At 36.6% G+C, this 27389-nt stretch overlaps 1 protein-coding gene across 1 annotated transcript; it reads left to right on the forward strand.

Annotated features, from left to right (window-relative positions):
- Positions 1-634: 634 nt before the first annotated feature.
- On the forward strand, positions 635-27006 carry YY1 (zinc finger (C2H2 type) family protein). Its single transcript, XM_088945198.1, has 6 exons — positions 635-1155; positions 1930-1988; positions 12908-13107; positions 24341-24430; positions 25354-25497; positions 26264-27006. The coding sequence occupies exons 1-6, from the start codon at positions 1070-1072 to the stop codon at positions 26795-26797; spliced, it is 1113 nt and encodes a 370-aa protein (XP_088801324.1). The 5' UTR covers positions 635-1069; the 3' UTR covers positions 26798-27006.
- Positions 27007-27389: the final 383 nt, after the last annotated feature.

Raw genomic sequence — 27389 nt, forward strand, 5'->3', positions numbered from 1 at the left:
AGTTTTTCCGGCCCAATTTTGAAAACCATGGTAATAATTGAAGTTACGTTTTCAAACTTACAATTAGAGATGCACTAAATCGACAAATATGGACATTTTAGTAGCCATTAAAATTGGCATTAAAGCTATAATAAAATGACTTTTATACCCTTTCTCAAACAATAAAATAGGGGTAATTTTAATTTAAAAAAACTTCCACTTTGCATTCCTACTTTTATATATAGTATAGATATTCAGTGATGAATGCCCTACTAAGGATACTCATGTAATTGTTCTTATTTTTTTTTGGGAGGCTGGAGAGAGGTTTAAAATTACTCTATTTTTTTGTTCATTTTCTTCCATCATCTTGCCCCAACACTTCTCTCTCTTCAATTTTCTTATTTTCTTTTAATTCAGATTATTGCAAGTGTGATTTACAGCTAATATATATATAATATTATCTTTAAATAATAAATAATATATTATATATTATATGTATAATACATATTTATAAATTTATAATATATAAAAATATAAAATATATAAATAATATGATAATATACCTAAATACACAATATATATAGAATCAATTTTCTATATGGGTTAAATCGAACTGACCAATTTGGTTAACTAGAAATTTCGGTTAAATCTCATTGGTTCGTTTCCATTTTTCGAATTTTCAACTTTTCTTACTCACTCCTATGTGTGGCAGTGGCAGCAATTGGTATGAGTCGCGCTTTTGAAATAAGAAAATATAGGACTTTGCACCGTACTCTCTTTCCAAACTAAGCCTTGAGAATCCCAACAGCGACGAAACCGCTGAGAAGCGCAACGTGGAAGCGCGTCGCAGTCACTATAACTTCACCATGGCTCGACCCTTTTGCCGCGAACCTGCGACCCTTTTGCCGCGAACCCTTTTTTTGTAGCCTGTACCCGAATGCTGCTACAAGCATAATCCATCAACACAACCAACCAAGTATCAACACTCCATTAACATTCTCCACACTCCTCCCTCCCTCTTTCTCTCCCTCTCAACCCTAAATCTGGCGATCTTCTGTAAACTGTTAATCTGAAAATCAAAATAGAAGGGATGGAGCTGCAGACGAATCCGCATCTATTCGAGAAACGCCCCATTCTCAAGTCTAAGTCTCCTGCCGTCAAATGGTTCAAGGAATGGTCAGTTAGCCCTTTTCTCTTCATCTTCTCTGCTTTTGTTTTTAGGGTTTTATTTTTTTCTTTCATTCAATGGTAATTGTAATTGATACATGCCCGTGCTTTTCTTCTTAACTTTTTGTCTCTTATTATTATTATTTTTTATTTGGACCTTTTTTTAATACTTTTTGGTGGCATTGGACGTTGGTGGTGTTGTTGATTTGTTGACGGGGCTTATATCTGTTTTCGACTTGTGCTTTGTTCATTCATGGAAATAGAATTATTTAATATACATAATTAATTGGTTCTGATTAAAGAAAATGGAAAAGAAAATCTTGTTAAGCTTTATATTATTCTGCTTAAACTGATTTCAGATGATCTGAGTTTGTAGGAGAACGCCTAGAGAAAACGATTTCTGACTTCGCTTTCATCTCTCTCTCTCTCTCTCTCTCTCTCTCACGCACACATAGAATGGTGCATTGCAAGGTTTCCTTTGGTTTTGGCTTACTATGTATTTATATTAAACTTTTGGGAATGAATCAACTGACTAATCCTTATCCTAACCCCTCTTTTTAGTCAAGCCTTAACCTAACTTTTACAGAAAAAAACTATTCTTGTGATTTCTATAGATTTGCTTTATAATTATTGAAGAAATTTCCTTTATAATACGTTAGTTTGTTTATGGGGCTACTTTTGTAATTTAATATTTGTTCTCATCATTATTAATTTTCTGGGTACCATATCTACGTGTAGGTTTCATTATATCAATCTTTCTGATAACCTTATTTTATCTTTTAGGGTGCCTCAAGATGTTGTTTCTACTGGTGGAAAGTGCTACCTTTTGAAATGGGTTACAGGCAAGTTTTACTTCCTTCCAATGATTCATTTATCAAAAATTTCAACTCTGAAATATATTGGGTCAGTTTCTATCTGTAGGGTAGCATGCCCATCTTGAATTAAATGAAGTCTCCATAAAAGCTAACATATTATCTATGTGTTTCTCTTTGTTTGTCTTGTGATTTAGAAAATGTTTTACGACTTGTTATGCCTATTTGGCACTGATAATCTCTGTTTTGCTAGAGCAAGTTATACTGAACAGATTTAGGTCTTGCTAGTCTAGATTTCCAAAATGAAATGTGATTGAAAGAGAATTATGAAAATGTGATAGAAGCATAGTGACTAACACTAGAAATAAGGTCTGAGTGCACATTGAAATCTCACTTCAAGGTTAGAGTTTTGGACCTTTCTAGCTTCATTAGTTGAACAAAAGGATTAAAGATATGATAATATAAATACTTACCACACTATTTTTTGAACAGCACTTTACATACTTTTGGGAAGTGATAAAACATGATATTTGATACTAGATGTATTGGTTATATTTGACAACTTTTTTATTTGTTTTTCAAATAGAAAATTATTCAGCAACATCTCGTACAGCTTTTTGGAAGGATCTTTCCTCTATGCAAATATTTTACTTATAAAGAAAACATCTAATAGTTTTCTTAACAAAGCTTCATGAATTTTATAAATATTACAAGCTTCATGATGCAGAAATGATGCAAGCATGAAGAAGGGAATGAATCCATGGTGAAAGAAATCAGTTTTCTCTCAACTCCTCATTCAATGGAAATTTCATAATTTTGTGTGTTTTGGATGGTATTTTGGTTCTTTTCTAATTTATTTCCAATTTGGTAGTTCTTAAGAAGAGGGTTTTTTTAGAAATTTATTAGTATTAGTGAAAATCAAGAGTACTATAATTTCCAGTCGTGCTAGTTATACTAATGCCCGTAATTACTTTTTATGGTAAAACCAAAATTTGTTCTGCTATCCTTACAGTAAGTTTTAATAGCATTAGTAATGGGTTATTAGAGTTATTTTAGGAGTTAAATTCCTATTTTTAGTGTCCCTGTTGGGTTGCCTGAATTTTGAAGCAGTTAATTCTTTTTGTTCAGTTTCCTAGTTGAAGTTAGAGTCCATAAAGGGAGATCTGAGCTATCATGGTTAATACAAATAAATTCATTGTAATTGGAATTTTAGAGTGGGAAATAATGGAATGAAAAATTTATTTTCAAGTTACATGCAGGTAATAGTGTTATCCTCTCTCTCTCTCTCTCTCTCTCTCCCCCCCCCTCTAAAAGTGCTTTGTTTCTTCTCTTTCTCTTATCTAGTCAACTCTGAATATCTTCTCACACAATTCAGATCCTCAATGTCCCCTTCTTCACCCATCTACCTAAGATGTAGCTAATTGGATGGTTAAATTGGGCCTAAGCAAGCTGGAATCAGGCCACAAAGTGTTTCTTAGTTTAAGATTTAGCTTTGGTTTGCTCACCAGGACGGGTAGAACTTAAACGAGATCAAGTAATCAATAAAACTATTTATAAGTGATTGAAGATGATATGAAATAGAGGCCATTCAAAAAAAAGATGAACTGAAATAGAATTCACAAGTTTGTTGAGTATATAGAATTTAGTCAATAATAAAAAGATATCAAAGGAAAACAACTGATAGTGGCTCGGTTGGTAGGATCTTTGACTTGTTGTAGCAGAGACCTGGGATGGGGGATGGGCTACTCCCCGTTGTGTAGCCCCCATGAAGAAAAACATATCAAGGGAAAAGAAAAAAAGGGAATAATGGGATGACAAGAAGACAAATCAAGAAGTGGAGAAGATGATTCAACAATGAAGAAAGTATGAATAAAAGAGTCAATCTAAACTAACAAAGAAAGGCTTTAATAGGTTGCTATCCAACAAAAGATTGATATACCGGATCAAAAATACCTAATGGATTTGGCAGTTTGGCACTATTAGGCTTCCCTAAGAGTCAGTACCTGGAGATGGAAGGAGTGCACCTTCAAGCTTGGAGTCAGCAGAAACCATAAAATTGTTGGAAGAAGAATTCAACTTCGTTCTTTCATTCATCAATGCCCAACAGAATGTTTACATGGCTTCATATAGAGGATTCGGAATATCTCTTTGGAGATCTACAATATATTTATCTTTCTAAACAGTGAGAATAAAAAAGATGTCTTTGCTAGAAAATGAATCTTCTAAATCCCTAAACATTTAGCAAACCTTGAAGATGAAAAATTTGGCTACGAAAATATTGAGAAGATTTGACTGGAACTTGATCCTTTTCCTATCACAGGGGTCCACATGAGTTGGCAACCAACCTCTTGGGCTTATTGGAATGGAGTCAATTTTTAGACCTTTGGATCAACTCAACAATTTATTGGGCTTGGGTTGTGTTGGTTGGGGAGTATTTTCAAGCCCATGGAATTGAGTTGTGTTCACATATATTTGTGAAAATATGATATCTAAGCCCATTATGATAGCCACTGGAAGGCCTATACAGATTTAGGGGAAGGACCGAAGGAATGGGTTTAACTTCCTTTCCTCAACACTTGTTATCATGATGCAAACAGAATATTGGAAACCTGTAGGTGGGAGGGGAACTAAAGATAGAGCATGAAATCAGCTCATTGAGCAAGAGAATTATTTGGGTTTCTGGAGATGAGAACTTGTACTTTTTTGGTGAGCTTAAATAGGTGGGCTGAGGTATACAAGGAAATAATTTTTTGTTTTGACCTGGAATAAAGGTAAAAAAAGCTTGTAGGGAAGATAGGGATGTTTAATGTTGAACAAAATTGTTTCAGGGTTGGTGATTTGTTAACACGGAAAAATAAGGAATGCTAGAAGCAGCACAATAAAAATGAATAGATAAAGAGAAAAGATACCTGGAACTCTATCATGCAAGATTTTGTTAAAAAATAACTTTATTCACAGTTGTTGTTGGTGTTACCTAGGTGGCTAGTGCCTTAGGCTGTGCCTCACCAAACACCTTGTTTATAACTACAGGGTGCCACCTAGACAACAAAATTGACAAGGTGGGGGCATTGTAAAAGTATAATTTATGTTGCTACATCTTATTAGAATGTGTGTTAAATATATTTTTATCATATAGAACATTTATACTTTGTTTTAAAGTTTTACTATTGAAATTTAAAAGATCCAAAGGTTTTAGGAAGAGAAAAAAGAAAGATTGAATATAAGTATAGAGGCTTTTACCTTTTTTATTTATTGTAAGGGGGTTTTGTTTGTAATACCTTATCTTTATGTTGAATTGGTTACTGAGGCTATCCACCTTTTAAATTACTGCTGTACTCTTCTCTTGATCTTGATAAATTCATTGTTTGTATTGATATAAAAGTACTGATGGCAAAGAAGGTTTTTTTTTTTCTTTTTTCTTTTTAAATTTAATTCTACTCTCTGATGCAACAAAAAAATATCAAAACCAGTAGGAGCAACAGCAAGAAGTGATAAAACTCGAGGTAAGACAGCACACGTAGAAGTCGGAACGAAGTACAATCCACTTTTAGGGCTAAAATTATCACTGCAGAGGATAGTATATGTCTTTAGGGTTTTGAATATAGCAAAAGATCCTTCCAAACAAGATTTAAGGCTTATGTAGCTATCTCCAAGCAAAGTGACGCTTGAATACCCAATTTGACCAAAATACCCCAACTTAAGTGACTTGCACGACCACATGTAGGGGTGATCATGGGCCAGGCCGGGCTTTGCACTTGTGACAAGGGCCTTGGCCTGGCCCAGGTTTTGGGCTTGGGCCAGGTTGGGCCTGATTTTGGGCTTATTATTTTTATCTATAAATGCATTAAATATATTTAATATATTATATTATGTGCATATAATAAGTGTATACAATTTATTTTAAACATTATATAATGTAAAATATTACATCTAATTGGTATTATAGGTGTTGTTATAACATTTGTGTATAAAACATAGAATATAACATAAAACAAAGTTACACCTATGTATAAATTATATATGTTTGACATATAAATATATACGGCCCAGGCCTGAAGGCCCTGAACTGAAATATTGAGCTCAGGCTCAGCCATGAAGTTTGTGGGTTCCCGGGCAGAGCTGAAATGGTCACCCCTAGTCACATGTCACATGATTTACCTTAAAAAGTAAAATACTATGACACTAACAACCAACTATAAAAACCCAAATAAGATACACAACTCGAGAAACAAGAAAATAAAGACGAATAACTAGCTTGGCCCCCTAGGAACCAGATGCTAAGCCGAGTTATATGTGGACCCCACGAGTTCCTGCATCAACCTTCCTAGGTTTGAAACTTGACTCGGACAAGAAAACCTGGAAATTGTTGAGCTGGTGGCTGCATTCAATGTTTTCAACTTTTTGTCGACCCAGATGGTCGAACTGTTCAAGTCGTCTTCCGGTCCCATTTTCAAGTCCAGTTTTCCTAAAACCTGGAAATTGACCAAGAACTGTAAGCTTGCCACCAAGCCAATTTGGTGGCGCAATGAAGACGGAGCCAATAATAAACAATAATTGTGGAAAGGAAGCTCTTGTAGATTTGGGAGTGGAAAAGGATCCACAGGTTTGTCCATCGTCAATGAGTCTTCTATTCAGAATATAATTGTAGAGGAGTCACTGGTTGTTTCCCACAATCTTAATAGTGAATCAACAAGTCTTTTTAGAGAAGGGAGATTGGTGAGGAAGCAGAAACTGTGGTGAATGACAACATTAACTCTGTTTGCAGCAAATGAGTTATCCTGAAGATGTCTCAGAGGGAAGCTTACTTGTTATAACTTGAATTTGATTTCGGAGGTCAATAGAGCAGTTAGTAAAGTCAGAAAGGAAAACAGTCAAAAAACAATTTGGAAGGCGTTGAGAGGGGATAATCCAGACTGTCGTGAAAAGCTTGAAATTTATGAGTTAAGGAAAATAGGCATGAAAATATATAAGAGAGAAAGCAAATATAGAACAAAGCCAATAAGAGTGGAGGAAGAAAGAGAAAGCATAGCTGTAGAGGGTGAGGAAGGAATCAAAGAAATGTTGATGATATGAGTGAATCTCCTGTAATCATTAATGAATTTTTCTTCTTTCTTGCTGATAAAAAAATGAGCGAGTCTCCTGAGGAAGGCATTATCATTGATGAAACACAAAATGAGTAATTCAATGGAAATGGTTTTATTTATCAAAAAAACACAAAATGAGTAATTTCTTTTGCACTTATAATTCTGTAACTAGCTTTAAAGGAAAGGTCGCATCTCGTGCCTTTCCATGGGTTGCATGTAACTCTTATTTGCTGGTTTAATAAAATCTTATTCATTTATCAAAAAAAAAAACACAATTTGGGGAGATCTATTGACTTGGAAACAGTGGTGAATAAAGAAGTTGGAGTAAGTAAAGTTTTGGGTATGCATTTTTTGGGAGGAGAGGAATTTGCAAGAAAAATCTTTGGGGAATTGGAAGAAAGAGGCTGTGTGCCTTCAAGGGGTAGGGAGGGGAATACTGTGGTTGGTGAAGAGGTTTGTCTTCATGCAAGGAATGCTGATGATCAGGACAGAATGAGATGTTCTGGAGTAGTAGAGATTGGAAATGTTGGGGACAGTGGTTTGAAGGCAGGTCAGCTCTTTGAGAAAAACATTGTTCTGGAATTAGAAAGGATCAATGATAAGGCAAATGATCAGCAAGCTTTTGTAAAAAGACCCAATGAAGTTAAGTATGTTTAAGTGTCAGAAGTCTCAGAGAACAGTTCAGCTATCTAAAGTTTTTACTAGGCTGAAGGGAGGGTCCTTTTGGGGTCGGTTCTATTATGAGGGTGAAAAAACCAAAAAGACTAATAAGTTAAGAGCTTCTCCTTCAAGGGCCTAATAAAAATTGTTTCAGAGTTTTTCTTAGTGTAATGTTTCAATGTTTCAATTAGGGTTATCCAAAGCAGGTTCTATCAGGGTTTGGAGGTCCTGGATTCTGTTGGGCTGAGTTACAAATTTTCCTGGGTTCTCTTCTTTCTTCCTTCAATAAATTTTATTTTTTATTTATCTACAAAAAAATTGTCCAAACCAGGGGGTTGATCTGTTTACCCGTTCAACCCGGTCATTGGGTCTACACACTAAACTCTGTTGAAACTTTTCGAGGCCATAACTTTGTGCTCGATTGTCTGATTGGGGTGATCTCTTTCTTTGATTTTTGGTTACTTTTCAAGATCTATGTGTTGCCCCACTATTTTTGCCAAAACCCCCTTTTTTTGGCCTTAAATTTCAATTTTTATCTTTTTATTCATAAAAAATAAAAAATTGAAAGAAAAGATATAAATTAGACTTAATATAAACCATATATACAAATATTAAATGTAGAGTATAATTATATTATTTAATTAATATAATACTTGCTTATATAAATATATGTATATTGTGCTGATGTTTCACAGTTTTGCTTGTCCAACCCAAACAGTTGAACCGCTGACCTGCAACCCAGAAGCAAGAGTGGATTATCCTCCAGGTTGTTTTTTAAAGCATTGGCTGTACTTTTCCATCAAACCCTTCAAATGGATATAAATCAGAAACATTAAAAATAGGATTCATTTGAACTTTTGAAGTGCTTCCAACAACTCAGTCATACAAGCATTAGAGTTGATCTTCTTTAAGACCTTACTAGGCCCAAACTTTCTTGATTTCAGCTTATGAGTTATGTATGATATGTTTCCTTGGGAAACCTCCTTCAAATGGACAAGAACTTCATCACCTTTAGAAAATTTCTTTAGCTTTCTATGCTGATTTGCTGATGCAGCATAAGCTTCATTACTAGCTTCTATTTGTAGGCTGGACCTCTTTATGGATGTACTTTATCCTCACCTTCCACACTCATCCTTCATTTGGTAAGGGAACAAGGCTTAAAACATATTGCGGTTAATGTCCATAAGCTATTTCAAAAGGTGTCTTTTTGATGGATTTATTTACTGAATTGTTGTAGACAAACTCAGCTTGGGTATGACAGCATCCCAAGTTTTTACATGGTCACCAATGAGACACCTCAACGTGTTGCTAAGACTCCAATTTATCATCTCTGTTTCCCCATCTGTTTGTGGATGACATGTACTAGAGTAGGTCAGCTTTGTAACCAAATTCCTCCATAATGTCCTGCAAAAGTGTACTATATAAACTTCACATTCTTATGTGATACAATAGAAGAAGGAAGCCAATGCAAACACGCCACCTCCTTCAAGAAGAATTCAGCTATTTTAGTAGTATCAATTGTCTTTGAGCAAGGTATGAAATGCACTATCTTGGAGAACCTATCCATGACCACAAAAGTTGAATCATGCCCCTTTGATGTCTTAAGAAGCCCAAGCACAAAATCCATGCTCAAGTGAACCTATGGAGAATCTGGAACTGGCAAAGGTGTATATGGTCTTGTGTTGAGTATTACCTTTGCTAGTTGGCAAGCTCTACATCTTTTCACCACTCATTCCACATTCTTGTGCATCTCAGGCCAAAAAAAAAAAAAAAGATCAGCCACCATAGTTAAAGTCTCATCCCTACGACAATGTCTTCTCAAATCTCCTCCATGGAGCTCTCTAATAATCTCTTAATGCAGAGATCCCTTTGGAATGCATAACTGTACTTTTAAAAAGGCACCCATCATGGACAGCATTACCATACTGATTTTTCAACTCTTCAAAGCCCAAGACTTGTGTACATAACACATCTAGTTGTAGGACCCTTCTACTAAGTGCATGAACAACCTTATTGGACACTCTTGTCTTATGCTTTATTGAAAATGTGAATTCATGCAAGTAGGAAGTCCACTGGTCATGCTGTGGACCAGTATTTGGTGTGGTGCTCACCATGATCAGTATTTGGTTTGTAATCCTTTTTTGTTTTTGTTCTGTGTAGTGGAACCATTCTGTGATTTTTATTATTTTCCTGCCATCCAGCCTTTCTCGTGTAGTTTGGTTTCATATCATCGAATGAATTCTGTTCTGTTATGAAAAAAAATCTATAATTTTTTGATCACTATTATAAACATAAATAGTCTATGATCACCTTGAATAATGTATCAGTAGTAAATATGAATTTTACTAGAAATAGAAAGTCTTTGACTCTTGAGTAACTAGTCAACTACTAACAAACCCTAAAGCAAACTATGGTTTGTATTAAAATATTAAACCTATTCCTAGAATTCATAGGGCTTTAACAAAAAGAGGCGGATGATCTGAAAGTAGTAGCTCTGTCACAGATTTGCATTTTGGCCATAAGTTGCTTAGTTAGTGCTTGAAATTGTGTGATTTTACTTGTTAATAGGTAGTCAATCTTTCTAAAAATCAAGCTAAGTAGACCAATTTTGATATCCCAAAATTAGAACACAAGTACGAAATTAGGATCATTTCCTCCTGTTTTATGCTAAGATCCAAGTTACATTTAACTTTGATGAAACAGGTATGCAATGAAAGTAATGATTTTCATCATAGACACATGTGTCCATATTTTGTATATAACTTGTTCAATATGCATGATATTGGGCTTACTGGATAAGTATTAGAATAAACTTCTCATACAACCCAAAATCAGGGCTTCATAAATTGGTTACTTAAAAGTGAAACTCATGCCTACACTGGATATTTGGCAGCTCCTATATTACACTGACTGAACCTTGGGTGTCAAGTCATATACATATAACTGTTGACCATGAAAGGACACAACCTTGAAATTATCTTCATACTTTTTTTTATCAGGAAAAAGATGTTTTATTTAGATAAACGAAAACAGTACACTTTGATGACAACAATGTCATCCCCATTAACAATAACTTGATTACAAAGAAGCCCAGTACAGTTGCTGCCTTGCAGCCCCCTGCTTAGCTAGAGAGTCAGCTAACCCATTTTCGTTCCTTATCCATTTAAATTCCACATTTAAATCCATTGCAATCCTTTCAATTTCTTTGAAGGCATGCTTAAGAGTCCAAGGTATATGTCTGTTACACCTCATCCATGATATAATAACTCTGGAATCCACTTCCACCTCCACCTGTCTATAGCCCAGCTGCTTTGCCAGCCGAAGACCCTGAAGCAATGCTAACAATTCTGCCTTCAAAGAGTATGCAACGCCAATTGTCCTGAATATAATGCCAAAATCCTGCTCTCTGAATCTTTGGTTGCTCCATCAAAGTTCAGTTTCACTTTGTTACCTTCTGGGGGTTTCTGTTCCATTTATTTTTTCTTTTTTTCAAGTAGATTGTGCTACCTCCTTTCATGCTCTTAGAATGCCAGTAATTGAGTAATTCTAAAAGCAGTTCAATGTCTTAACCCATAATGCAACCTTCACTTTTGTCCTGTCTATTACCTCCTCCCAAGTCCTATTCTTTCCGGTGAATATTCTGTTATTCCTCTCTTCCCACACCACCCAAGAAATTGCTGCCTTAGTAGCTCTCCACATTTTTCTTTGGTTTCTTCAAGAAGTTTGGGTTGAAGATGTCCACCACCTCTTGAGGGAGGTCCCACATGCAGCCAAAAAGAGAACAAAAAAACTTCCAAATAATTTGTACAAAGGGACATGAGGTAGTAACCAGGCCCAAAATTTTCCAAGTTTCGTTGTTTCGCTTCAATGTTAAATAATGAAAAAAAGTCAATCATGTTGCTTTCTTTGATGATTATTTATGCCACCCAATAAATTGCCGCCTTAGTAGCTCTTGACATTATTCTCCCTTTTTTCTTTGGTTGCCTCAAGAAGTTTGGGTTGAAGATGTCCACCACCTCTTGAGGGGGTCCCACCTGCAGCCAAAAAGAGAACAAAAAAACTCCTAAATGCATTGTACAAAGCAACAGGAGATTAGTAATCGGGCCCAAAATTTGACAAGTTTCTTAGTTTTGCTTCAGTGTTGAACACTGAAAAAAAAGTTAATCATGCTGCTTTCTTTGATGATGATGTATGCGGTATGCCATTGAAAGTCATCTTCAAATGCATTCGAGTTGAAAGTATCTGAGTTCCAATTCTGCTTTGCGTCTCAATTATTTTGTGCAGTCAAAAATCATTAAATGCTAGAAACTAACCAAATGTCCATTATCCATTTTGAATAAAATTTTCTAATTTAGAACTGAATTCAACCCAACCCAACAAAGCCTCATCCAAACTATATAGGGTTGGACACAGAAGTCTTGTTTTGCCATTCCACCATCAGGGGCCAGATGCCTTGTTAAACCGTGAACCCTCAATCATTTCTTACCACCTCCACCCATATCCTTTTTGCCTTGTCTCTATATCTTTTAGGCCCTTCAACTTGTGACAGGTCACTTGTTACCAGTGCAGTAGGTGATGTTCTTAATTGCTTGCCCAAACCATCTTAGCCTTCTCTTCCATGCATTATCATCTTTTGGGGCTGTCTTAGAATTCCATGAGTATGCTCATTTCTAGTTATATTCTTTCTAGTTTTACCACTTGGTTGCCCAACACTGCTTGACACAACATTTCTGGCCTTACAGTTATCTCATAAGATTTTCCTTCTAGCTTTCTAATAGTATTCACTCCATATGCAGTTATCCATTCTGTTCACCCTAGACAAAAAGAGAAGGGAAAAATAGGAGATAGATATGCATTTAACATGGCATCATGTAACATAATGGGCTGAACTTTTGTTGTCCCACTAGGAAGCTACAAGGTTGAATGTCATTCTGAATGCACCATTAAGATCTAGTTTTTAAATTTGTTAGTTGGCTTGACTAACATCCCCATTATGTATTTTGATGGTTTATGAAGCTCATGACAGTTTGGACATTGTGCTCTAGATTACATAGACATTAAAGTTGAATGTGGTTTTCCTGGGTAACCATGTGATTGTTTTTTTAGCAGTTTTTATTTTTTCTTCTATCATGTGATATAGCCTAATGCTTTGATGCTTACCTTGCATAACATACATTTTATTTATGCATTTATTATTCTGTTCAGAGGATACATTAAAGGCCTTGAAAGAGAAGGCAAAAGAACCAGAACCTGAAGAACCAGAGCCAGAGCCAAGTACAGAAGTTCTTTTCCTCTGCAGCTATGAAGGCTGTGGAAAGACTTTTATTGATGCTGGGGCTTTGAGGAAGCATTCTCACATCCATGGAGAGAGACAATATGTCTGTCATTATGAAGGATGTGGAAAGGTAACTCGTTTTTAAATATTGTTTTTGATAAAATATAAAATGTCTTTATGTTGCTACATTGTTTTCGCATGGTATTCAACTATTTATATGCATCAGTCATTTTTCTGTGTCTTTTCCTTGCTATCTGATTTTGGATTGCAAGGTAATTCCATCATGCAATTCAAAGTTTCAAACAACTTCTGTTGATTATCAAAATAAAAACAAAGTGAAATGAAACTTAGGACCAGTTATCTTATTAGCAGTATAATCATGATCCTGATAGAACATGATTTACAGGATTAGGAGAGAAAAATACTTTTTTATATTTACTACCTCATAGTTATTTCAAGCAATGTTTAGAATGTCATATGAAAATACAGTTGGTCTTTGTCCCTAAAGGGTTCAGTCTACATCATGGACAAAATCATCAGAAACATGATGTTAACAATATGGGGACATCAGAAAACATTTAATTTTTTTTAGGTGCTAAAACAAGCAGAGAAATAATACTTACAATTCATGGATTATTTTCTTATGTCTCTTTCTTTCAACCCTATCAACCCATTGAAGGGATCACTTTTCCGGTTAGGGAAGTTTGGGGCAGTCCTATTGCTCCCAAGGTAAAGGTTTCCTCTTGGGAAGCAGCCAATCAAATCATAAACACCTTTGAGAGGCTTCAAAGGAAGTGGAAAAGCTGATGTCTATCCCCTCATGTATGTACCCTTTGTTTGAAGAGTGGGGAAACCACCAATCACATTCTGCTGTATTGCATCTTTGCTTCTCATTGTGGGAACACTTCTCATCTTTGTTTGGATGTACTTGGGTGGCTCCAACAGAGGTTAAAGGTCTGCTTAGTATGAATTGGTTGAGAAGCACTACAAAAAGACAAAAAAATACCATGGCAATGTACAAAGGGGTGCTGTGCTTTGGGTGGTTTGGAATGAGAGAAATGCCAGAGTTTTTGAGGAGAAGGCAAGAAGGGTGGAACATCTGCTTGAGCTCACCATGATAAGGGTGGCCCATTGGGCTTTGGTGTGTGATGATTGTAAGGGTGTCCCTAGATGACCTGTTAAAGGGATTGGAAAGTCATTGCTGATTTCCAGGAAAGAGACACGTGCAGTGTGGTCAGCTGGTGTGCACCGATAGTGGGTCATGTTAAACTTAATTTTGATGGTTGTAGCCGTGGTAACCCAGGAGCTTCAGGTATTGGAGGTGTAATCAGGGATCATACTGTGGTACTTTGCTACTCTGGTCCTATTGGATATGGAAACTCCCTAAGGGTTGAGCTGAAAGCTTTAATCCAAGGGTTAGAATTGATGTGCTTGAAAGAAATAAAAAGTGTTGAAGTTGAAGGTAACTGTCAAACCATTATTTTGCAATATTTTTCTATCACATAGGCCATTCCTCACCTAAGGAAGCCAAAACATCTAGATTTCTCTGAGCCAACTTGACAACATTGATGCTATACAAATTTAGGTTCAGTAGATCTTTTATCTTAAGGTACCTTGTTCTTCTTGCCCATCTCCTTTAACAAAATTTTAAACTATCAATCAAACAGGACTCATAAAGGCTTTCTATGATTCTTGCCCAACCGCATATATCCACTTACTCTTCACATTTTGATATGTCTACTGCTTGATGCTAGAAATCATCATGATCCCCACTGATATATAACAACATTACAATGTTGTTTTTTTTTTTTCTTTTTGATTCGGTGTTGGGATGTTTTTTTTTTTTTTTTTTTTTGATAATTGAAAAGTTACTTCATTACCAAAATGTAAGAAATGTTATGGCACCCCAAAGAGAGGCACAAGGTGCGGTTTCTCTTGAAAGTAAAAGTAAGTGTAAGAAACCACAATACACTATAATCAAATCATTACAAGGTTGCCCAAAACAGATGTTCCCTCAAGACCCCCTGTTTAGCGAGACTATCAGCCATAGCATTTGCTGACCTTCTCACCCAACGTGAACTAACATTCATGTTGCTTGTTAACCAGCTTGTCTTCTTTAGGAAATCCTTGTAGCACCAAACTACTGAGCTCGGGTCTGTTAACCAGCCCACAACCACCTTAGAATCTCCTTCAATTAGGAGATACTCCACTCCTATTTGATTTATTCAGTGACAGGATTATTTATATCAACACAAAATTGTCTTTGCTTTCTTCCTTGTAAACTGATTTTCAGTTGTTGTCTATCAAAAGGTAGTGCTTCATGCACTGTAAGGGAGATTGATCTGGAGATAATTGTAGAAAAGTTGAACTCACATGCCTTATAGGATGGAATGATAGAAGAAAAGTTTCAAGATGCAACTAAATGGAGGGAGCAATTTAGTTTTGAGGCCAAGTCATTCATCTTTGGAGAAGTCTGGGAATGAGGAGGAGCAGTTTTAAAGAATGGAGAAACAAAGAAGGCAACAATGATGTAGTAGGTAAGCTTGCTTCATGGTTTCAAGGATTCTTACAAGTCACTTCACAATTGAATTGCCTTGGAGACTGGAAGTTTGTAACAAAGGAAGAAGAGAGAGAGGATTCCTTGTGAGGAGAAAGAAGAATGGCAAATGACTTTTCATTGTGCTAACAGAGTTTTTTGGGGGAACCATAAGAAGTAGTTTGTTTGCTTCCCTGCAGGAAGGAGAGAAACTGGATGTGGATTGGTGCTTGATGTTCTTCAGGAGTATATTGAATCTATTGAAGAACCGGTTGAAGAAGTATATGGCTGAAAAAGGAAAAATGAAGATGCAAAAGTACTTGGGGAGGAACATCTGAATGGACTGTTGCATATAACTTTGACTGTGATGGTAATCCCCTTTGCTGGTTTGGAAGTCATTCTTGGAATTTTGGGTAGTGATGTTGACATTCTCAACAAAGGTTTTTATTGATGAAAGAAGGATCGGTAATGGATGAAAAATGGATTCTTCTAAGAAACATGAAAGAAGTGTTACTAGAGGAAAGGATCGCCATACATATTATAGGTATTCCCTTCCCACTCTGGTCTAGAGAAGTTTTTGGAAGGACTGCATAGATGTGTGGAGGTGTGTTGTTGGCCTGTGATTTAAGTAGCCTCTTTTCAGCAATGGTTCCTCTGATTGCTGTGAAGTTGGAGAGAATTCCTTGATTGCTAGAGGTGCATTTGGATAGTATGGGATTCAAGGTTTGGTTGGTGATCTCCATTGGAGAAGCCTGACTTGGTCATCCTACATGAAACTAAGGTGACAAAATTTGATAGGTGATGATTCGTCAAAAAAAAAAAAAAGAAATTGATAAGTGATGGGCTAAGAGTACTTGGGGTGTTAGAGGGATTAGTTGGGCAGCGGTTCCAGCTTAGGGGGCATCTGGAGGAATTGTAGTGATGTGGAAGAATGGGAGCCTAGAAGCTTGGAGATGGTGGGGAAATTCACAATATCAATAAAATTCAAATAGGTGGAGGATGGATTTGAATGGGTAATGTGACTGTGTAGAAATAATTTATGGGAGGAACTTCATGGTATTAGGGGTGCTTGGGTGGTGATTTCAATGATTAGATACACACAAGAGCCCAACAACCCTAGGCAACAGGTAACCACAAGTATGAGGAAGTTAAATCAGTCTATCAGTGAGTGGGAACTTAAGGAGATACCTTGGGTACAGTCCAAGTTTACATGGTCCAACCTCTAAAGTAATCCTGTCTACTCTTAAGATTGATAGATTCCTTCTCACCATTTATAAAGCCTTGCCTAGAGTCATGTCTAATCACTGGTCCATAACATTATGTCAATAAAGGTGTCGGGGGAGGAGGTTTGACTTTGTTTAGGTTTGAAAATATGTGGCTTACAACACCTTGATTTTAAAACTAATGTGAAAGAATGGTGGGAGGGAAAAAGTGTAAACATCAAATGGAAAGGAATGAGATTTCATAAAAAGCTGCAATTCTTGAAAGGAAGAATCAAGAATGAAATATTGAGTATTTTGGGGGATTGGAGGAGAGAAAACTAAAGTTTTTTGAGAAAATTGAGGAATTAGATACTAGATAAAATCAGGGTGAAGTCAGGGAGGATGATAAAGCTTCAAGGTGGGTGATGAAGAATTAGATAGAGGACATTTTATATCAAGAAGTGGTTAGTTGGAAGCATAAGTATATACACAGATGGATTAAGGAGGGTGGTGCTAACACCAAGCATAGTTTTCAAGATGCCAAGGTGGGGCTAGGGGACCACAGGGCGCCCAGGCGTTGGAATTTTAAAATGTTAGTTTTCTTGAGTTTTTACTTTATGCTTTTCTAAGCTGTTTTATTGGTTTTGTGTGCTAACTAGCAAACATGTACACTAACTATTAACACTATAAATCATTCAAATGAGTATAAATTTCATATAAAAAGCTAAAAACATAAAATATTATCAATTTAGCAATTAACATGTATTCAAGCAATGATATAATCAGCAATGACAAATCAACAATAAAAAGACTAAGACCAAGGGCAAATCAGCAATGACAATAATTAATAAATTAATAAAAACAAATAATAATTTCTGTTGAAATAGAAATTAAATAAAAATTTCATGCAAGCAAATATCAGTTATATGATATAATCAAATTTCATTCAGGCTTGAGCTATTCATAGATTTCCTAAGTAAACTAAAGCAAGCAAAGCAAGCAGTAATCCAAATCAGCAAATGAACAAATGCAATATACAAATAGAAATTAATTAATTAAATAAACAAATTTCAGCCATATAATAAAATTCAGCCATACAATCAAGTTTGTGGTTTTAGACTTTCCGTTCAGCCATATATTAATGATATAAAAAATTATTTGAAAAAAAACTGATAAAAAATTTAGAGTACATAACATCCTAATTTTATTCAATGAGAAGAAGAATTGAAGAAGAGTGTGGTTCAGCTCTTTCTATTTGAAAACCGAAAAAAAAAGGAGTAGGAACTAGGAAGGGAGGAGAGGAGTATAGGGGCAGAAGAGGAAGAGCAGGAAGAAGTATAGGGGATTAGGTGCAGGGAGGAGTATAGGCCCCTGTTTTTTCGGAAAAAAAGGGACTGAGACTATTGACTGAGAACAGCAAGGATTAGGGGCAGAGAGGAGTATAGGGGCGGAGCCCCTGTTTTTTTTTTTTTTTTTTTTTAAAAAGGACTGAGACTAGTGACTGAGAACAGTTGGGCGGAAGAAGAAGAAACTTACGAACTGAAGCTGGAAGTTGGACTGGAGATGGAGCTGGAAGCCTTCGGTTTTCCTCCCTCTTCAATGGAGCAAAAACCCTTGCAAGACAACAAAACAAATGAACAATGTATTCTATTAGTATTGGCTTAATAATAAAATGTTAACATGTAACCAGTTCTATTCTAAAACAACATAATATCCAATAAAAATATCAGAATAATAAATATGAAAAAAATAATTTCTTCAATTTATTTAGGTGCCCGCCTAAGTCTCTGGGCGGTCGCCTAGTATACAAAACCATAGGCGTTTGGGTGAGGTGACACTGTAAAACTGCTATGACCAAGTATTTTCATAGTTGGCCAATGGAAGGAGAAAGAAAAACCCAGTGTCTAGATTGAAGACAGAAGGTGAAGTGCTTATTCAATAGGAGGAGATGAGGTGTTTGTCAATCACTTCCAAATCAATTGTAGAAGGCCTTTGAGTGAAAGAATTGAGGTGGAAGGTTTGGATTGGCTGTGCCTTGGCACTTAGCAGAGAAGTCAGCCATGTGCTAGATGATTAATTTGAGTTGGAGGAAATTAGGGAAGCTATGCTTTCTATGGATAAAAATATGGGACTGGATGGTTTCACTATGGCCTTCTATCAAATCAAGATTGTTGGGACATTCTTAAGTGTGTGACGTACTGGATTGTTTAATAAATTCTTTGAGAAGAGGATCATTAACCTGGGATTGAATGCATCTATTTTAGCTATGATCCCTATAAAGCCTGGTGCTACCCACCCAGAAGATTTGAGACCTATTAGCTTGTAATAGTCCTTAGAAGATAATTTCTAAGGATTTGAGATTAAAAAGGTCCTTCCTTCCATTATCACTTCCAACTAAGGAACCTTTGTGCAAAATAGGCAGCTAAATTAGATTCTTATAGCAAATGAATCTATGGACGAATCCAAGAAATTTGGAAACAAATATATTATATGTAAGTTAGATATAGATGTTAGACAGTTTTGTATGCCCTTAGCTTCAATCTGATTTGATGTACTTTTGTTATTTAGTGGAAATAAGTAAAGTGCATGTTTGATTCATGTTGTTTGGTTTAATTCTGTGTAAAACCCTAAAACTGGACATTTATAAAGACTCATGTTAGTTTTAATGTTCACAGCCGTTGGATAAGTCTGGGGAGATTTATCCTGCCAAGGCTGATACTGGTGTGCCACCAAGTGTTGGGATGGCCTGTCTCAGCCATCAGGGTAAGACCCGAGGCACATGCAGTATGGGATTATTTGAATCCTTCAACTGGACCAGATTTCCAGTATTGCCTTGGACCTTGGAGATAGATGGGCAAAACTGGAAAGTTACACCTGACCCCTAGACTCGATTATGACATTTCACTAGGTGTTGGATCAGGCTGCCTTTGATATGCCAATCAGTGAGATCCTTAGCGGGGATCAAAACCTGGGTATGTTGGGGCAGTTTGAGAATTCATCTGAGTGGGTGATCATAGTGACAGAATCAGCCACTTTGTCGGACAAAGGGTAATGATCGGGAATGCACTCTCTCTGATGGAAACCAAACTGCCGGCAGTTGATTTCAATCGTTGGAATTTTGTTTTGCAAAATTAATATATTTATATATATATGTACGGTTTCGAATTGTTTGCAAATGGTTTTAATTCCCGGGATCCATGTGAGAGGAGAGTGCGGCACTGTTCCTTGCAGCCGAGGGAGAGGTCCTCTCTTGTCGGGCAGTGCTTGATCATTAAGGGCTGAGAGGTTAAGTGTAAGACCATTGAGGATAATACCTGATGGGCTAATCTTGCACCTGCCCACAGTCCCTGGGTTTTTATAAGATGGCTTGGCCCAGGGACCACTTAATGTAAGTGTTGAGCCCATAGGGTCCATATGATGGACTCAAGGGGTTCATTGAGTTTTTCAGTGAATTCGGCTGGGCCTTGTTTTAGAGGCTAGGCCGAACCCATGTGGTTGGTGTGTAGATCAATGCTTGGGTCCCACGCCATACAAAGAAGCCCAACTGGGCAGCAGATTGGAAAGTAATTAGACACTGAACACTTAATGGGCCAAAAGCCCATTTCGAGGTGGGCTGATATGATCACCCATCCATGGGGCGAATTTGAGATTAAAGTTAGTAAAAGGATTGGGCCTTTAGCCTTATCCACTCTTAGAGACCAAATTCAAATTAGATTTGAATCTGGTAACCTCCTGATAAGATCAGGAGTAAGCTAACTCTATCTGCAGAAAGGATTAAGATTATCCCCTATCCAAATACTGATTTGGATTGGGATAACTCCTAAAAAGGAGGTTTCTTAATCAAGAAGAAAGGAGGAGATTTCGAACCACTTTGAAGAGGTATAGGATATCTCCTGCGAATTCAGATCAGATCTAATTCATACTCTCCAAAAAAAGAGAAAAAGCAGTTCAGCCTTTTTTGTTTTGGAGATCTCCTCCTGCCGCCGCCATCTTCCATTGCAAGATTAGATCTTTGCAGAAAAGAAAGTCAAGAAATCTGATCTTGACATCAGTCTTGCAAGAAAGACTGAAAAGGATTCAGTGTTTAGTGTTTCCAGAGGATTCTTGTGAAGGATCCAGTGTGTAGGACGCACCCTGCTAGTTCTGTTCCATCCACAGCTGTGTCATCTTCAGCAGGAACGGATCTTGGAGCATTCTTTGGGCGTGAACACCAACTTTGGGAGATACTGCTTCTCCGGATCAGGTATATTCCTCCCATTTATCTTTTGGTACAGATCTGGTTTGATTATGGTTCAAGTAGGATCCTTGAATATTGTATTCTAAACTTAGGGAATATGATTCCCAGTTGGGAGAAGGTAGGAAATTTTTGAAATTCGCCCACCCATTCCGCAACCTTTATGGCGTCCATTAGATGGATCCTACCATTCTTTCAATAGAAACGTCTTATGATCTAGTTGATTGGTCATTTTTATTGGAAGCGTAATTTTGGGGAGAGATGGTTTTAAGTGGATTTGGGGTTGCATCCAATCTTGTTATTTTTTGTTCTTAGTGAATGAAACTCTTAAAGACTGTTTTCCAGATTGTGGAGGAATTAGGCAGGGTGACCCCTCTCCCCCTTCTTATTTACTTTCAGTGCTGATGTTTTTAGCAGATTATTCTTGAGGATGAATAAAATACAATTATTTTGAGTATGGGGGATATCAATTCGAAGATGGATCCATGGGGTGGGGGGGGTGAAGTCAGGAGTTGGGTGTAATGTTCGTTTTCTTGGTTCCCATAGTTTGGGAATATTTATGCTCTTTCAGGTGACACCCCATTACCTTTCTTGTAATCCTCTTTTTATTTTAATAAATTTTATTTTATTTAGAAAATGTGGAGGAGAGGGAATTAGAGTTGTTTGCAAATATTTTAGGTTGCTTTGTGTCATATTGGCCGCTAAAGTATCTAGGTCTCACCTTAGGAGTTAATCCAAGAAACTATAATTTTTGGTCCTTGTTTATAGAAAGAATGTCCAAGAGATAAATGGGATGGAAGAAAGGCTACATTTCATTTTTAGGTAGGATAACACTAATTAAATCCACTTAGGCTTATCTTCCGGTGTATTATTTGTCGATCTTTAGGATTTCAAAAAGAATGGGGAAATAGTTGGAAAAACCATGGAGAGATTTCTTGTGGGAACTGAGGGAGTAAAAGAAGGATCATTTAATAAAGTGGGAGTTGGTTTGTAGATGTAAAAACTTTGAAGGCTTGGGGATAGGGAATATAGACGTGAGAAACATGGCTTTGTTGCGTAAGTGGCTGTGGAGATTGCCTGGAGATGGAGGTAATTTGTAGCACAAGGTTATTCTAAGTATACATGGGTAATGGATGGGATGCTGGATTGTCAACAAGGTTTTCATGGGCTTCTCCTTGGAAGGCTATTCATTCTATTCTTTCTTGTGTACCTTTTTTTTTGGTAATAAATAAAAAGGAAAAGTTTACTGATAAAAGGAAGAGTACATCAATCAGGTTGATGAGGAATCACCACAACTTAGACTCTAAACAACTTAAAAAGACAAATACTACAAAGAGGAAAGAAAAGTATAAGATTAAACTGCTTGGGATCCTTTCAATGTAGGCCAGTGAACAAAAATGACTCCTGGAAACCTTTATTTTTTATTTATTTCTGTGACTCCAGGAAACCTTGGAATCACCATAATAGTTCTGAGGCAGCCTGAAGACATCCCCAAAAGAGTTTTCAAATAGAACAACCAACGTGCAGATGAAGCACAATCTCCTGCACAGAGACACACCTTAAACACCTTGCCAGATGGCTATCACTTGTGAACCTCAAAAAAACTAAGCCCAATAAAAGCTTCTATCAAAGCAACACAACCCTCGGGAGAAAAAACCGAGAATTGCCCACCCAAGGCATATCAAAGCCTATCAGCACTCATCGAGTATTGCAGCTCTAGCTCCCGAAATGCTCTTCTGGTATATTCTTCTCCTTCTAAAACCAGTAAACCCAATTTTCTACCCCTTTCTTGCTAACGTTTATGTATCAGGTATTATGTTTATTCTGGTAACAAAGTCAAATTTTGGGAATATGCACGTGTGTGGAACTCTCCTCATAAAGATCAATTTCCTTCTTTATATGCTTGATTATCTTTTGAGAAGGTTGTCTCAAAGTTTGCTTCTCCTTTGAACCCTTAGATTAATGCTTTTGATGTGCTGCAAAAGTGGAGATCTTTCTGCTTCCTCCAGCTTGGTTTATTCTTTGTAAGGCTAATGGTGAGGCTTACCTTCACTTGCCAATCTCCTATCTGTTTGTCAATTGTATTTGGGAATGGTTCTTTTGTCTTTTTGGGTGAAGTGGATTCCTCCATCAAATGTGGCAAGCCCGTTTGATGCCAATGTGTTTGCTTGGTTAAAAAAGAGAGGAAAGAGTATGTGGAGATACACAAGAACTGCTGTAATTTGGACAATTTGGGAAGAAAGAAATGCAAGACTTTTTAGGGATCAAGAAAGGAGACTCAATGCATTGATTGAATACTTTATGGTGGCTCACTGGATTAAAATTATTGAGAGCTCCACATCCTATACAATAGATGATATTGTTAGAAATCTGAAGTGGTAGGGACCTTAGTGAGGAAGGCTTTGATATGTAGGGAATGGGCAACACCAGAGAGAGGCTATATAAACTCAACTTTTATGGGAGTAGTATTGGACATCCTGGACCTTCAGCCATTGGAGGCGTTTTAAGAAATGAGGGGGGCAACATTATAGGCATTTTTTCAGCACCGATTGGTATAGGTGATTCTTTAAGGGCTGAAGTAATGGCAGTATTGGAAGGAGAAATGGCAAACTTGATGAACTTGAATAGGTTAGTTACTGAAGATGATTCAAGGACAGTGAGTGGATGGTTGCAAAAGATTGGTGCATCTCTTTGGACTTGTAGCAATGAAATCAAGAAATTCATATGGTTAACAAGAGTGAGAATCCAATGGGTTCAAAGAAATGCAAACAGCATGGATGATTACTTGCAAAACAAGGGGTGGGGATAGAGCAATCTTTTTGGGCATCTTGATAATTTTGTTTGGAAAAATGGCTATAAGTGGGAGGCAAAAACTTTTTATCTCCCTATTGATGGGTTGTATGTTGTATTTTCCCTTTTATTTAATTAATAAAATGGTTGGTTATTGATAAAGAAAAAGGAAAGGAGAAGAGAGACTTGATGGGGGAAGAAGTCTAACAAGATCTGGTTTACCCACTTAATCTTTTATGATAACTAATTATATTAATTGCAGAACTACTCTTCCTTAGTTATCACCGTCTGGTCCAAAAATTTACTGTTAAAATCCAAAATACCTAGTACAAGATACAGATCTAGTGTGCCTTGAGCTCCATCAAGTTAAACCCTATAGTTTTCTTCTTCCTTTGTATAAAATAAGCATGCTTTGGTCTTTTAATAATCCTCTTGACATTTGAGAAGTCTTCTTTATTTCAGCATGTTGACATTGGTTTTTGTGAAAATTTTATTTCTGATTTTGTATTGGTTATTCATGCTTTTGTCACATCAAGAACTATGCAATTTTTCCCTTCAGGCTCTTTCAGCAATTTTAATTGCACAATGCCTTATTTTGCAGAAATTCTTGGATAGTTCCAAGCTGAAAAGGCACTTTCTCATTCATACAGGGGAGAGGCATTTTGTATGCCCTCATGAAGGTTGTGGTAAGGTGAATATCCTACTTCATAAGTCTGCTACAATTTGGAACTTTGTTATATTGTGGGAATTCTTGTAGTATCTTAGTTATCATGTCTAGTGTGAATTCTTGGATGATATGGGCTGCCTTCTGTTGGAAGTCTACTTTTTTTTTTCCCTTGTCTGGAATATCTTGTCCTTTCACCCTTTTACCCTACAAATATTGTTACTGGGATTACTATGGTGCTATATTGTGTCAGATACCTCAAATTTTAGTGTAAATTCTGTATCTAAGTAACATAGAATATCAAATTTCATATTTTGAATTCTAGCATTATTTTTTATTTTTTTTATTTTTTTTGAAAATGTTCCAGCTTCCTATGAGATATCCACTTGCCACTTGAAAAATTAATTCCTAGTATATATGGTGGTGCAACTTATGACCAGACAATGTTTAAACTTAACAGAGGCATCCAGTTTGTGGTATACTCTTAATTTACATGTAAGACTTGTGCAGCAAGAAACCCAAACAGTGTACGAAACTTGGGGTTTTGATGGTCCTTTCTTTTTTTTTGTTTTCAAGAGAAGATTATTTACACTATTTTGAATGATTTTTATTGGAGAGAAGATGAGATGAACTGGATAATTATAACAACCGATTTCTTTTGTAGGTTGAGAATCTATTATGAAGTGATAAGGGTTCATTAAATTCAAGGTTCCTACCTGTGCTTTAGGGCTTTCATTGGTTCTGGTCATCCCGACAGATCCAAATTAATCTGACCCTATTATGTAGTGTCTGATCTGTATTAGTCCTCATTATTAATAGGGTTGGTTATGTGCTTACTTGTTCTGACTTCTGACTCAATTGTCAAATTGTCAGGCTAAAGGCCATTCAGTTAATATTGGGTCTTATCATTATTCATTGTTTTAGTTAATAACAAAATTTGCCGAATGCAGGCTTTCTCCCTGGATTTCAACTTGCGGGCACACATGCGAACACATTCACAAGAGAATTATCACATTTGCCCATATGTGGACTGTGGAAAGAGATATGCTCATGAATACAAGTTAAAAACTCACATCAAGGCTCACCATGAAAAGGTTGGTGTACTTGCTCTCAGTTTCAGCTTTATTTTTTCATTTCATGTCCACAACATTGGTTGTTTCCTTAATGGTTAGTTTGTGAGAAGAGGGTGAATTTTTCCCAGTAAGCAGAGAACGTATATTTTTGGAAACAAGGTTCAGAGTATCAATGTGGATGATATGCAAAATTTGTTTATTGCCTGATTCTGAACATTGATACAGGCTGAAAATAGCAATATTTCAGAACGATTTTTGAAATCTACATTCTATACCCAACGAATATTAAGCTTTGAGCATCATTTTTTTTTTCAAAATTTCAGTATCTCATGTATTGCCCACCCTGAAAATCAACAAGAATTTTATGATATGGTGTGATACATATTGATACTTTGATCCTTGGTTGAAACAATTTCTAGTTGCCAATCCTATGCTAGAGATCAAAATAATTCTTTGGTTACATTTTTAAATTTTTGGCTGAAAGGTCATCATCCGATCATAATCACATGGGTGACCATAGTGCTTCACAATTATTTTTGATAAAATTGATATGGTTTTCAATTGGCTTGGGAAATTACTTAATGTTACAAGAATACTGAAGGCCAAAGTATGTCTGTACCTTGAATATCAATTAAAGAATATCTGTACTTCAAAATTTATCCAAAAAAATTGGAATCTTAATCTGCAAGCAGGAGAGTGCTGGGACACGTGAACATTTTATTGTTCTCTTGGAAAGAGGTGGTTATTATTAGATTTTGAATCATATATTTCTTCAACAATATTTCAGAACATGGCGATGGATGCGATGAAACATACCCCACCCTCGGAGAAGCTTCCAAATACTTCAAAGCCTTCAGCAGTTGGCTATGGATCTGCTTCATCAGACCGCCCTTATGCCTGTCCTTACGAAGGATGTGACAAGTGCTACATTCATGAGTACAAGCTTAACCTCCACCTGAAAAGAGAGCATCCTGGCCATAACTTAGAAGAGAATGGAAAGCATGCTGCTACTGATGCTGATAATGAGATGGATGAAGCCAGTGATCAAGATGCTTATGCTGGAAAGAGTGGTAGTGGAAAGAATTCTAAACGAAGCAAGCCCAAGCCAGTCTCGAAGATGCCACCTGCAAAGATTGCACAGCGGAAGGGTTCAAGTGCCCCTCCTGCTAATCTGAATGTGATTAAAAAACAGTGGCCAAGCAAAGACATGTACGAGGAAGAGGATAGCGAGGAAACAGAAGAGGATCGTGACAATGTTGAGGATGGGTGGAGGTATGCAGAGAACAACGAGGATGATGAGGAGACAGAATATGAGGATTAAGGCTGATTCGATGACTCTGTATGTATGGGACTTTTATGCCCAAATTGACCATTTTTTGAAACTTAAAATATTAGTGATAACAGATAATATTTTAATCATATATGTAAGTAGTCCTTTCTTTTTCTTATTTTCGGTTCTTCCTTGGCACCTCTTTCTCCCTCGAATTATGATATCCCATAATTCAAAGTAACAACTTTGATATTCTTTCATCTCCTTAGTTCTCTTTTTGTTTTTTTCCTCAAATTTTCTCAAGGATTTCTTTGAGTCTGCAACGATTTTCTGTTTTATCCAAATTCTTGGCAAAATATGTTGATATTATTTTCTTCTGTTATCAAGGCAAGTATGAGAGTGCTTAAAAATAAGCTGTTCGAATTTCGAATAAACACTTGAGGTGCGGCACATCCCAACCATATATTGGGAACATCTCTTGATGATATCTCATCATCTCCGGTACTTATCATTGGGAGATGTTGATGTGCTGTGGGGCACCCTCTTGTGGGGTGCTGATGTGAACTCTATTTTAGGTTGGGATCACACCAATAAGTGTTTATTTGCATTGAATTGAGATCCGCTCTTCAAAGAGTGCTCCTTA

The sequence above is a fragment of the Nelumbo lutea genome, chromosome 5 (genome assembly GCF_056320005.1).
Source record: "Nelumbo lutea isolate HS-2025 chromosome 5, American lotus-T2T, whole genome shotgun sequence".
Lineage (NCBI taxonomy): Eukaryota > Viridiplantae > Streptophyta > Magnoliopsida > Proteales > Nelumbonaceae > Nelumbo > Nelumbo lutea.

Coding starts and splice junctions, on each gene's coding strand:
- YY1 (XM_088945198.1), top strand. CDS start 1,070: ATGGAGCTGCAGACGAATCCGCATCTATTCGAGAAACGCCCCATTCTC. Junction 13,108..24,340: donor ATTATGAAGGATGTGGAAAG/GTAACTCGTTTT, acceptor CTTATTTTGCAG/AAATTCTTGGATAGTTCCAA. Junction 25,498..26,263: donor TCAAGGCTCACCATGAAAAG/GTTGGTGTACTT, acceptor ACAATATTTCAG/AACATGGCGATGGATGCGAT.